This window comes from Grampus griseus (genome assembly GCF_964374135.1).
Source record: "Grampus griseus genome assembly, chromosome: 8".
NCBI classification, from domain to species: domain Eukaryota; kingdom Metazoa; phylum Chordata; class Mammalia; order Artiodactyla; family Delphinidae; genus Grampus; species Grampus griseus.
Genome location: NC_139002.1, coordinates 57,822,132 through 57,834,782, shown reverse-complemented (window position 1 = coordinate 57,834,782; position 12,651 = coordinate 57,822,132). Strand labels below are relative to the sequence as shown.

General features: G+C 39.8%; 1 protein-coding gene across 1 annotated transcript in view; it reads left to right on the top strand.

Moving 5' to 3' along the window:
- PAAF1 (proteasomal ATPase associated factor 1) overlaps window positions 1-11,575 on the top strand; it is a 40,791-nt gene extending 29,216 nt beyond the window's left edge. Inside the window, exons 8-12 of the mRNA XM_082659202.1 lie at window positions 931-1,022; window positions 2,150-2,265; window positions 3,814-3,896; window positions 9,651-9,733; window positions 11,130-11,575. Of these exons, the coding sequence (XP_082515328.1) occupies window positions 931-1,022; window positions 2,150-2,265; window positions 3,814-3,896; window positions 9,651-9,733; window positions 11,130-11,207 (452 nt within the window). The 3' untranslated portion in view covers window positions 11,208-11,575. The remainder of the gene's footprint in view (window positions 1-930; window positions 1,023-2,149; window positions 2,266-3,813; window positions 3,897-9,650; window positions 9,734-11,129) is intronic.
- The last annotated feature ends 1,076 nt before the right edge of the window (window positions 11,576-12,651 follow it).

Genomic DNA, 12,651 nt, shown 5'->3' with positions numbered 1-12,651 from the left:
CTTCCCTGGTGGTGCAATGGTTAAGAATCCGCCTGCCAGTGCAGGGGACACAGGTTTGAGCCCTGGTCCGGAAAGATCCCACATGCTGCGGAGCAACTAAGCCCGTGAGCCACAACTACTGAGGCTGCGTGCCACAACTACTGAAGCCTGCCCGTCTAGAGCCCGTGCTTTGCAACAAGAGAAGCCACAACAATGAGAAGCCCATGCGCTGCAACGAAGAGTAGCCCCCGCTCACCACAGCTAGAGAAAGCCCATGTGCAGCAACGAAGACCCAACGCAGCCAAAAATAAAATAAAAAATAAATTTAAAAATAAATAAAATTGAAGTTTAAAGTTACCTTCCCCCACTCATTTTCCCACCATCTACTCCCTTTTGGTCATATTTTCCTGTTTTATTTCCTTTGTGGAACTCATCACTGTCTGAAGATATCCTACTTGTTTATTTGCTTATTTTACTATTTCCTATTTCTACTAGAATCTAGAATCTACTACTCCTTGAGAGTAAGTACCTTGTCCCTCAGTAAATATTTGTTTAGTGAATGGATAGATCTCATTTCCTTCAGACCATAAGAGCCTTGAGGGCAGAGACTGTCTACTTTGTTCAGCCTTGTACTCCTGCTCCAAGTATGGTATCTTTCCATATTACAGATGACTTAATAATAATATTTTAAAGTTGGGTTTATTGAGAGATATTTTACATGTAGTAAAAGTCATCCTTTTTAATTGCACAGTTCTGTGAGTTTTGACAAATATGTACAGTCATATAAATAATACCACAGTCAAGATATAGAACATAATAAATGTTTTTTTAATATTAATAAGTGAATCACTAACAGAATAACTCAGTAAACAGCCATCAATAGTTGTGCTTTCTGGGTACTGCCAGCTGATCAGCCTAGCCCATTATTGACATAGCTCATCTGTCATGCAGGCGAACGGGAGGTTGGAACAGAGTCGAAAATGCTGCTTTTGGCCCGAGAAGATAAGAAACTTCAGTGCTTGGGACTGCAGAGCAGGCAGCCGGTAAGTGGTTCCTCTAAGACCTTTGAACTCTGGGGCAACCTGGGTCACTCTGATTCTTGGAAAGCTGTTTTGAAAACATTTCTGATTTCTCTGTATGTTCACCTTTTGAAGAAGCTGCATGAGTGAGAGGCAGTACAGTATAGTGATTAAGAGCATGGGATATGGAATAAGGGCAACATTTAAATCCTGGTTCTTCCTAATGGCTGTGACATTGGACAGGTTACTTAACCTCTCTGAGCCTCAGTTTCCTCATCACTAAACTTGTCATAGTAGGATTTACCACGTAGGGTTATGTGATGAGATTAAATGTCCTACTGCTTTGTGACCTTTATCAGGTCACTTTCCCTCTGGGCCTTAGTGTGCTGTATGTAAAATGATAAGGTTCTGTAGATTCCCTTCTTCCTCTAAGGTAATGTGAAGATTTTCTGAGTAAAGGACTCATGCATTCAGGGCTCTAGATAATTAATGACCAGAATATCTTTCGTAGAAGAATTGAATTTTCTTCCTTCATTTGCTGAGGTTTTGCCAAGCAGACTCTGCTCTTAATTAAACTCTGAGTTTCTTGAGATTTTCTAAATTTCTTTCCAGCTCCTGTCATCATCACCCAGACAGCTTGAATGATTTGGTTTGGCCACAGGCTTTGTATTTTCATTTCATCTCATGACTTCAGTGTGCTGGTGATGTTTCCATTTTCAAAGTTTGTTCTGGGAACATCACTATTTTTGATCATATTGCCTTTATACTCTGAATTTCCATGCTGGCTTTTACTTCCAAAGGGAAATCAGGGGTTTTTGTTTGTTTTGTTTTCTTTTTTTAGAACTTTCAAACTTTACTGTTTGAACTAACACTAAGGAATAAATAAAAGTCTAATAGTTTGGATTTTTTTTTTTTTCAGGTACCTGGGTGACTTGTGATTCTTTAAATTGCCACTTTGTTTCTTTCCCTTCAAAAGGTTGTCACAAGTGCCTTGAAGCAAAACTTAAATGTGTGAATTGCAAGTGTTTGTCAAATGGAGGGTTGTGCTGAAAAGAGGGTAAAGGAGACTTTTTGGTTTCAAGGATCCCATGAGTCGATGTGTTAAGGGGAAATCGTATGAAACCTGCATCTTTGTCTCCTACTTGTTCCAGGTGTTCCTCTTTATTGGCTCAGATGCCTTCAACTGCTGTAGTTTTCTTTCTGGCTTCTTGCTGTTGGCTGGGACACAGGATGGAAACATTTATCAGCTGGATGTGAGGAGTCCAAGGTGAGTCACCATTTGTTTGCATGATGCAGGTCTTCTGCAGAGTGGAAATTTTTATTGGCTTTCACAGTGATTTAGTCTGGCATACAGATGGCTATTGAATCAAGAGTATGTTTTTCCGTTTATAAAGGTTTGCCAGTGTGAATTGTCTGATTGTTCTTATTATTCCTGGAATCACATTAAAAGGTAATTTGATTCATACTGTTATGATTGTCATGATTGCTTTGGAAATTAAGCTTAAATAATGAACTAACATTTCACTTACAATAATTGTGTAAAACTTTTCATTTTAAGGAGCTTAGTAATTTTCTTCATGGTATTAGATCTAGGTTGGCCTAAGATTGATCATTTTTAGTTCAGGTAAGCCAGCTCTGATTCTTTATTTGGCTGTGATCATAACCTATCTAAAATAGGCTTTATCCTGGTCTTAAAGATATCCAAAGGGAATCCACAACCTATTTGTCCCAGGATTTAACAGTTTCTACAATTCTGTCCCTTCCTCCTTCTGTTTCCTTCCTTTGTTCAACTGATATTTATTGAATGGCTTCTGTAGGCATTGGGCTTTGTGCAGGGCAGTGAAAAACAGGAGTAAAAAGTAAAAACTGTGCCTTTGAGGCATTTGGAGTCTAATAGTAAAGATGAACAAGTAAAAGACTGTTATGACGCAGTGTGATCAGTGGTCTGACAAGGCTATACACAAGAATTTGAGGAAACATCGAGAAGGAGAGGGAAGAAGGTGAGACTGCTTCTCCAAGGAAATGAGGCTTTAATTGGATCTGGTCTAGTAGAAAGTTACCAAGTAAAGAAGAGAAGGACCTGCCTTAGGTAGAATAGCATATAGAGAAGCATGAAGGCATGTAAAAGTATGGCACTTTAAGGGACCTCTGTGTAGTTTAATATGACAAGTATGTACCCTGCCGATGGAGCAATGATGAGAAGTGATGCCAGACAGGAAAACAGGAATTTGCTTAGAAAGGACTTACATACCTTCCCAAGGAGTTTGGACTTTATTCCAAGAGCAGTGAAAAAATTTCAGCTGAAGAATGACTAGCTTATACCTTTTCTTCCATAATTTAAGTTATTTTAGTTTTGTACTTGTTTTTGCCTCCATGGAGATAGGGAACCTGATTATTGTTATAAAGTCACATATATGTAATTGATTCTCACCTTCCTTTTTCATTTTACAGAGTCCTGACAATTTTAATATTTCACAATTGTCTTAATTCTGTCTATAAGTAAAACGATTAACATATTGTTAACATTGTTATCTTAAACCCTTGTCAGGTGTCCCCTAAAAACTGGAAATATCGGTGGTAACTTAGTTAATTCAGCTCAATAACATGTTTAGATTCACTCCAAGGTGGTTTTGAACAGACTACCTTGATCTACCATTCAAGGATTTTGCCAGGAAAGAAACCATATGAATGTTTAATTTCTGTCCACATTTGTCCTTTGTGCTGTTATGCAGTTAGTGCTGTATGTTGAATATAGTCAAACATTGCTTCTGAAGGAAAAAAATTGTAAAATTGCCCCATTTATTCTGAATCCTAGGGCTCCAGTACAAGTCATCCACAGATCAGGAGCACCAGTTATGTCCCTGCTGAGTTTCAGAGACGGATTCATTGCTAGTCAAGGTGGGTCCAGGGGCCAATTGAGGGAGGTGATTTTATATAGTTCAACTAAACATTGGTTTAAGTTCCTGGTCTGTGGCAGGGCTAGGCTCATAGTCCTACACGATTCTTTGGCGTACTGTACTTTTTACATAGTGTTTAATACCCTACTTGTAATTGTCTCTGCCCCCTCCAATTTGAGCTCCTTGAGAGTAATGACTGCGCTTTATTCATCGTGTTATCCCCAGCATTTAGTTCAGTGCCCACTATGTAGTCGGTGCTCAATAAACATTGTCAGAGTAAACGTACTGGCCCTTATTGCAAATCATTGAGAATTCAATAACGAATCAGTTACAGTCTCTGCTCTAAAGGAGCTCACAGTTAGTAAGACAGACAGACAGACATGTGGACATGTGATTGAATACCATTTGATAAGTACTGCAGCAGAAGACTATATGGGAACATGGGGAACAGCTAACTCGAGTGGTAGGAATGCTGCTGGGATGTCTTCATGGACTGGGTGATGTGTAATCCAATAAATATTTTACCAACTGGAGATGTAAAGATGCACATTGAAGGCCAAGGCTATAGTGTGTGCAAAGTCATAAATAAGTGAAGCGGGGCAGAAAGGAGGGATCTATCATTTATTAGGTGCCTAGCATGCAGTAGGTACTGTGTTTGATGTTTTACATGCATAGTCTGGGTAAAATTAGTACCTTGGTGTAGCCAGTACAAAATATTTAGAATGGAGTTTGGGAGTGGGGTTGGGGAAAATACGTGGAAGAAGGTGTCCATTAAGGGACACTGAATCCTCATAGGAATGTGTAGGTGAGGAGGACTGGTCTATAGGCCTGAAGGGACCACCTTATGTGAGTATTTTGGTGTATCAGTTAGGATGTTTTTGGCTGTTAGTAACAGAACACCCAACTAAAATGGCTTCAGTAATTAGGAAAATGTACTACTTCACTTAAGAAGACATTCGGGTTTATGATGGCTCCACATTAGATTAATTTAGTGATTTGAAAACAAAGTCAACAGAGAGACTAAGAAAAGTTAACTCAGTATGGTATCCTGGATTGCATCCAGGACGTTAAAGACTGGTGAAATCCAAAAAATTATAAATTAAAACTGGCCGAGGGGCATATGAGAACTTTTTGAACTATCTTTGTAACTTTTCTGTAAATGTAAAATGATTCTAAAAATATTCTAAATTAAAAAAAATGAATAAAAGCTTTAACAAAGGAAAAAGAAATAATATCAAGAACCCAGCTTTGCTTCATCTTTTGGCACTCTCCTCCCTAGCATGCTGACTTTTTCCCTCAGGTTACAGCGCAGGATAGCTGCTGCAAGTCTTATCTTCCCATAACATACAAATTGTTACCCTTTTTAAGAATGAGGAACATTTCCTCAGGAGCAGCCCAGCAGACTTACTCTCCTGTGTCATTGGCCAGAATTATATAATATATGACGTGCCCAGAAGACCTAAATAGACATTTCTCCAAAGAAGACCTACAGATGGCCTACAGGCACATGGAAAGATGCTCCGCATCACTAATTATCAGAGATACAGATCAAACCCACAGTGAGGTATCACCTCACACCAGTCAGAACGGCCATCATCAGAAAGTCTACAAATAATAAATGCTGGAGAGGGTGTGGAGAAAAGGGAACCCTCCTACACTGTTGGTGGGAATGTAAATTGGTACAGCCACTATGGAGAACAGTATGGAGGTTCCTTAAAAAACTGAAAATAGGGCTTCCCTGGTGGCGCAGTGGTTGAGAGTCCGCCTGCCGATGCGGGGGACACGGGTTCGTGCCCCGGTCTGGGAAGATCCCACATGCCGCGGAGCGGATAGGCCCGTGAGCCGTGGCCGCTGAGCCTGCGCATCCAGAGCCTGTGCTCCGCAACGGGAGAGGCCACAACAGTGGGAGGCCCGCGTACCGAAAAAAAAAAACAAAATAGAGTTGCTGTATTATCCAGCAATCCCACTCCTGGGCATGTATCTAGACAAGACAAAAACTCTAGTTCAGAAAGATACATGCACCCCAGTGTTCATAGCAGCACTATTTACAATAGCCAAGACGTAGAAACAACCCAAGTGCCCATCAACAGACGATTGGCTTAAGAAGATGTGGTGTGTATATATGTACAATGGAATATTGCTCAGTCATTAAGAAGAATGAAATATTGCCATTTGCAGCAACATGGATGGACCTAGAGAATATTATACTAAGTGAAGTAAGTCAGAGAAAGACAAATATATGACATCACTCATGTGAAATCTAAAAAATAATACAAATGAATCTATATACAAAACAGAAACAGACTCACAGACATTGAAAACAACAATAGGCAACCGACAGTATCCAGATTTCCATAGTCATCTCTCTGATATAGGTCCCCTTCATCCCTGTCAAAACTGGTGCCTTATTTCCCTAGCCCTTTGATGTCCAGACCATAGCAAAGAGTAATCAGGAAGAGATATGGGAACATATGTATATGTATAACTGATTCACTTTGTTATAAAGCAGAAACTAACACACCATTGTAAAGCAATTATACTCAAATAAAGATGTTAAAAAAAAAGAGTAATCAGGAATCTGTACACCTAAGTTTTCTAGCTGTCTGCGCTCCCTCTCTCTCAATCTCTTTCTCCCACATGTCTGGGCATCAGTTAGTGATGCAGTGGTACTCTATATAAAACCTTAAAAAGAGTACAGCTGGCATAAGCTTGTGACAGCTTCCCTTGATGCTGCTGCCAGCACTCATGATCCTATTTTATTTTATTCCTTTTGCTCCCATACCACACTCTTCCCTTGAAATCTCTGCAGTGTGCCCTCCATCCCCATCCTTCTGTTCAAACTGCCCTCTTGAAGGCCACCAATCATGAGCCTCTTGCTAGATCCAGTGGCCTTTTATGTGTACAGTCCTCTCTTGTCTACTGGTCCCTAAGCTTCCTTGAGGACAGGTGGCATGTCTTCTTCGTCTCTGTAACCCCAGCTCTTGCACAGGACTGAAGAATCTCAGCAAATGTTTGTTGAATGAGTGAGTACATATGTTTCATCTTTCATGATTCTTAGTGGTAATGGATTCTGTTATGTTATTTCTTTCTTAAAACTATGAGGTCTTTTGACTTTGGTGATACTAATTAATCTCCTGATCATTCTCTTTCTCCAGTTACTGCTCCTTTCCCTGATTTCCCTGGTATTGTGCCTAGCATGATTCATGGTTTACTGTAGGTTCTCTTAATTTTTTGTTGACGTTGAATCCTTTTGCCCTTCCTAGTATTGTTGCCATCCCTAAACCAGAGATACTTCCTGAGTTCAGCCTTTGTCCTTCCACCTTTTCTTCTCCATGCTTCCTCAAGGACCAACTGTTCTCATGGTGTTAGCTGTTAATGATTGGAATCCATAGCTCTAGCCCTGATCTCCTACTTAGCCTTTATTTTATTGGGCAGTTGCATGATATAGAAAAAGCATAGATTTTGGTTGCAAACTGACAACCTAATCAATGAATTTATATCCTCACTCCATCACTTACTATTAGATTCACCTCTATGAAATTCCTAATATATGGCCTTTTTTTTTTTTTTTGCGGTATGTGGGCCTCTCACTGTTGTGGCCTCTCCCATTGTGGAGCGCAGGCTCAACGGCCATGGCTTACGGGCCCAGCCGCTCAGCGGCATGTGGGATCCTCCCGGACCAGGGCACGAACCCGTGTCCCCTGCATTGGCAGGCGGACTCTCAACCACTGCACCACCAGGGAAGCCCTATATGGCCATTTTTGATTTATAAAAACGGCGGTTGTATATGGTTTAATCTAATAGTCCTATGACCTTTGTAAACCACTTCACTTTTCTAAGTCTCAGTTTACTTAGAGATAAAATAGGTACTCGACATAAAGTAGACATTCTATAAGTGACAGTTTCTTCTTACTCCTGTAACTACCCCTTGCCCTATAAGCCCTCCTAAAAAGTATTTCTTCTCATTATGATCCAGTGAAAAAGCACACACTCACAAAAAGTAGAATTATGCTATAGGGAAAGATATGTGGAAGTATCAAAGGAATAATAAGTGTTACAAGAGGTTGATGGGAGGAAGGTTTTACTATATGGGGTGGTTAGAAATGGCTTCCTAGAGGGACTGGGAATAGAGCTGGGGCTTATCAAGTAGATTTGTGTATAGAAACCTGAGTGCAGAATAAGAGCTATGGTAATCAGACTTTCTTATCTCCCCTGTCAATATTTCTATATGTATCTCTAAAATATATACGAATTCTCTTTTGGAAAAGATTATTTTTAATAATAATAATGCAAGAAATGATAAATTCCTCCTGTATGCTGCTGGTTGCAGTATAGATTAACAGATAAATTAAAATTGATTAACAGGTAATTTGGAAAGCAGTTTTTCAGATTTCCAAAAAGTTTCAAATGGTTAATTAATATCTTTTGATTCTTTTCCAGGGTTCTATACAAAGTCATAATCTTAATATAGAAAAAAACCTTATGCATAAAGATATTCTTTTATGCAGTATGCTCTCAACTATGTAAAATAAAAATTTACACAGAAAAGGTTGGAAAAATACATTAAAATGTGAACAGTAATTATATTTAGTGGTAGATATGGATGATTTTTTTGCTTCTGTTTCTTTACTTTTATTTTTAATTTTTTGTCTTTTTGGCTGCACTGTTCAGCATATGGGATATTAGTTCCCCAAACAGGTATTGAACCTGTGCCCCCTGCATTGGGAGTGTGGAGTCTTAACCACTGGACCACCAGGGATGTCCCTGTTTCTTTATTTTTAAAGTTTTCTTCAGTGAGCACATGCTACTTTTATATTAAATAAAACAGGAACAAAAAAGTCACCCATTCAGCAGTTTATAGATCATTCCAAGTTTCATTTGACCATACTCTTCTGAGAAAATTAAGTTTAAAAATTAGATATACTTTTATTTTCTTGGTATAACTTTTCTCCTTTGCCTGATTTATGTGGTCAAGTTTATAGATTGAAGAATAATTTGGGAGCATAGTTGTTTTATATATTTATTTATTTATGTATGTATGTATGTATGTATGTATGGCTGTGTTGGGTCTTTGTTGCTATGCGTGGGCTTTTTCTAGTTGTGGCGAGCGGGGCCTACTCTTTGTTGCGGTGCACGGGCTTCTCATTGCAGTGGCTTCTCGTTGCAAAGCACGGGCTCTAGGCGCACAGGCTTCAGTAGTTATGGCATGCGGACTCAGTATCTGTGGCTTGTGGGCTCTAGAGCGCAGGCTCAGTAGTTGTGGCGCGTGGGCTTAGTTGCTCCACAGCGTGTGGGATCTTTGCGGACCAGGGCTCAAACCCGTGTCCCTTGCATTGGCAGGTGGTTTCTTAACCACTGAGCCACCAGGGAAGTCCCGGGAGCATAGTTTTCTTAAAGAAAACATTTATACAGGCAAATTCCCTGTTAAAAATCATTGTCTAGTTTAAGTTTGCAAATATATGTATAAGCCTACAGTTGCTTGCTCTGTGCCCTTAGCAGTTATTGCTAATCAAAGACAACTCTGAGCTTGCACTTGGCCTTCAGATCCTCTCAAGGTCAGCATTTTAGGCAGTCACTGTAGGTCCTCATATTTGGCCCACATAATGAGTCCTGTCTACCATTCTGTGTCTTAGGACAATCTTCTTTAGGCTAGTGATGTACAGAAATAAACTAAAATGTTGAGGGGTTTGTTTTTTTTTTAACTTTGCCTGCAGCTTTCTCTTCAGTTATCTTAAGTTTTCTTTCTGCCTTTTAGGTGATGGAAGCTGTTTCATTGTCCAGCAAGACTTAGACTATGTCATTGAGCTCACTGGGGCAGACTGTGACCCTGTGTACAAGGTACAGACCTGAGAGGAGACCAGGCCTGGGTGATTCTCACCTGGGACCTAGAGCTTTTGAGGGGACTGAATCCAGATACTTTGTGGTTATTAGGGGTAATACAATACTAAGGGGTGGGATAGGAAGAAATAATTTTGAGTCAGAAGTGACTTCATCACTTACTGCCTCTGGAAACTTAAAAAATCACTTTACCTCCTCAGTCTGTCAATTTGTCTGTAAAATGAGGATAACAGTGAGATAATGCATATGAAATTTCTTTGTATATTTTAAATATTCTGTAAACATTAGCTATTATTACTATTGTTGTTATTATTATTATTTAAGTTCAAGACTGATTTGGTTAGAGTGAAAAGAGAAAAATGAAAGGGGAAAGAATATTTGTTGACCAGACATTGTTCTAGATGTTTTTACATATCTTATTTAATAGTTGTTATCATCCCTTGAGATATAATATTATTATTCCTATTTTTTCTTATAATTTAAAAAAATTTTATAATTAATGCATACTTATAAAAATTCAAACAATACAGACTGGTACAGACTTCAAAGTCTGCTTTAAGACTTTTTTGGTTCCACTCTTTCCTGAAGTAACTAGCATTAATAGTTTGACATGTATCTTTTAAGACTGTTTTTGGAGAATTTGCACTTACATCTTTGTGTATTTATGTAAATAATATAGTTTTGTCTTTACTTTGTACATAATTGGGATCATTCTATATGTATTGCTCTATGACTTGGGTTATTTTACGTGACATTTTGGAACTCTTTCCAGACAAATGAATATATAATAGATACATTTCATTTTTTAAAATTCCTGCATATTGTTCTGTCTTGTGAATTAACATATCATTTTCGTTTTACAAATGAAGAAATGGGCCCAGAGGGGTTGAGAAAGTTGCTCTAGGTCATGCAGCTACATATTAGCAAACCTGTGATTAAGCTAACTCCAGAAATCATGCCATTTCCATTAAATTAGTGGTGCTTAGCCTTCTTTGAGTCTCAGACTACTTTGAGAATTTGATGAAATCCTCCTCAGAAAAAAAAAAGGCACATTTTGAGAACTCCTTTGCATATAATTTTATGAGGTTCAAGGATACGCAGGCCTTTCTATGGACCATCTGCTCCCCCAGTACACCCTGTCTGCGCTAAACCATGCACAATGCTAGTGGGTTTGTTCTCCACTTGGCCACTTAGTTTCTCTGTTCTGTAGTCATGAGCCCCCTTGATTCTGGCGAGCTAATTTTTTTTAATATATATCATGGATGTAAGTCTTGTCTTTGGAGTCAGTAAAGCTTCCCAGACTCATTTGTACTAGTAGGGGTCAATGACAAGGCTCTATTTTTTTGAAATGGAAGAATCCCGGGCTTCCTTTGAGCTATGAACTCTTGTGTTTCAGGTAGCCACATGGGAGAAGCAGATCTACACGTGTTGTCGAGATGGTCTTGTGCGACGCTATCAGCTCTCTGACCTCTGACCCCTTGGGAAGAGGAGTCCCAGTTAATGAAAAAGATTGACTCTGACCAGCAGTGAGCAGAAACATCATCAAGGACCATGGAAGGACCATGGGTGCCCTTTATTGTATTGGGTACCCTTTGGAAGAAACAAAAAGTCAGCTGCATTGGCCCATGTGGAGCTATCATTCCATGACAGGACCCACTTTGAAGTGAGTAAGAAGCTCACAATTGTTCGCTGCATTTGTCCCAGCTTCTCCCTTAAACTCACCCCAGCAACATAGGACAAGGATATGGATGCTTATAGTTTGTCACACTGATTGTGTTAAATGTTTACAAGGACCGGAGGACTGAAGCCGATTCTCTGGAGGAAATAAAGAAAATATGTTTGGAGGAGTCTGAATTTGAGAATCTTTGTTAAATACTCCTGCTCTAGCAAAATGTCAGTCACTGGTGATGGGATTCCCTTCTTAGGCACTTCCTGTTATCCTGGCTGTAGGGTAGGACTACTTGACAGTAGCAGTAAATATCCCATACGCAACCTGGGAAAGATTCTTAGACAGGTAGGGTAACCAACCTTCCCAGTTTTCCTCGGACTGAGGGGTTTTCTGCTACATGCCTTCTGTCCCAGGCAAACTGATATGATTGGTCACCCTTAATACAGGTGATGAAGTTGAATCATATAATTGTAAAGGCAGCGGCTGTCAAAGTGTGGTCCCTTTGGACCACATAACAGCTGTATCTGATCACCTGGGAACTTGTTAGAAATAGAAATTCTTGGAAACCACTGCCCCCCCCCGACCCTTTCAGACTTAAATCAGAAATTCTATGGATGGGGCCCACAATCAGTATTTTAACAAGACTCCCAGGTGATTCTGATTCTTGAGACCTAGAGAAAAAAATGGTGAAGGGCAATTTCGTCATAGATGGAACTCAGGGCTCAAGGGATGGCCTGGCTGGTCTATAGGAGATGAGACTGGAGAGGTTGACAGGGTCCAAATAGTGAACAGCCTTGAATGCCAGGTAAGGAGCTTGAACTTCACTTGATTGGCTATGGGGAACCACAGAAGGGTTTTAAGTAAGGATACAACATGGTCACCTCTTTTTTTTCCTTAAACATAAAAATGGAATCATAATGTATGTATTCCATGGTTTATTTTCACTTAGTATCTCTGAGTTCTTTCCATCTTAGTACATTTAGACGTTCCTCAATTTTTTTTTTTTATTTATTTTTGGCTGCGCTGAGTCCTTGCCGCTGTGCATGGGCTCTCTCTAGTTGTAGCGAGCGGGGGCTACTCTTCATTGAGGTGTGTGTACTTCTCATTGCAGTGGCTTCTCTTATTGCAGAGCACAGGCTCTAGGCACGTGGGCTTCGGTAGTTGTGGAACATGGGCTCTAGAGCACAGGCTCCATACTTGTGGCACATGGGCTTAGTTGCTCCGTGGCATGTGGGATCTTCCCGGACCA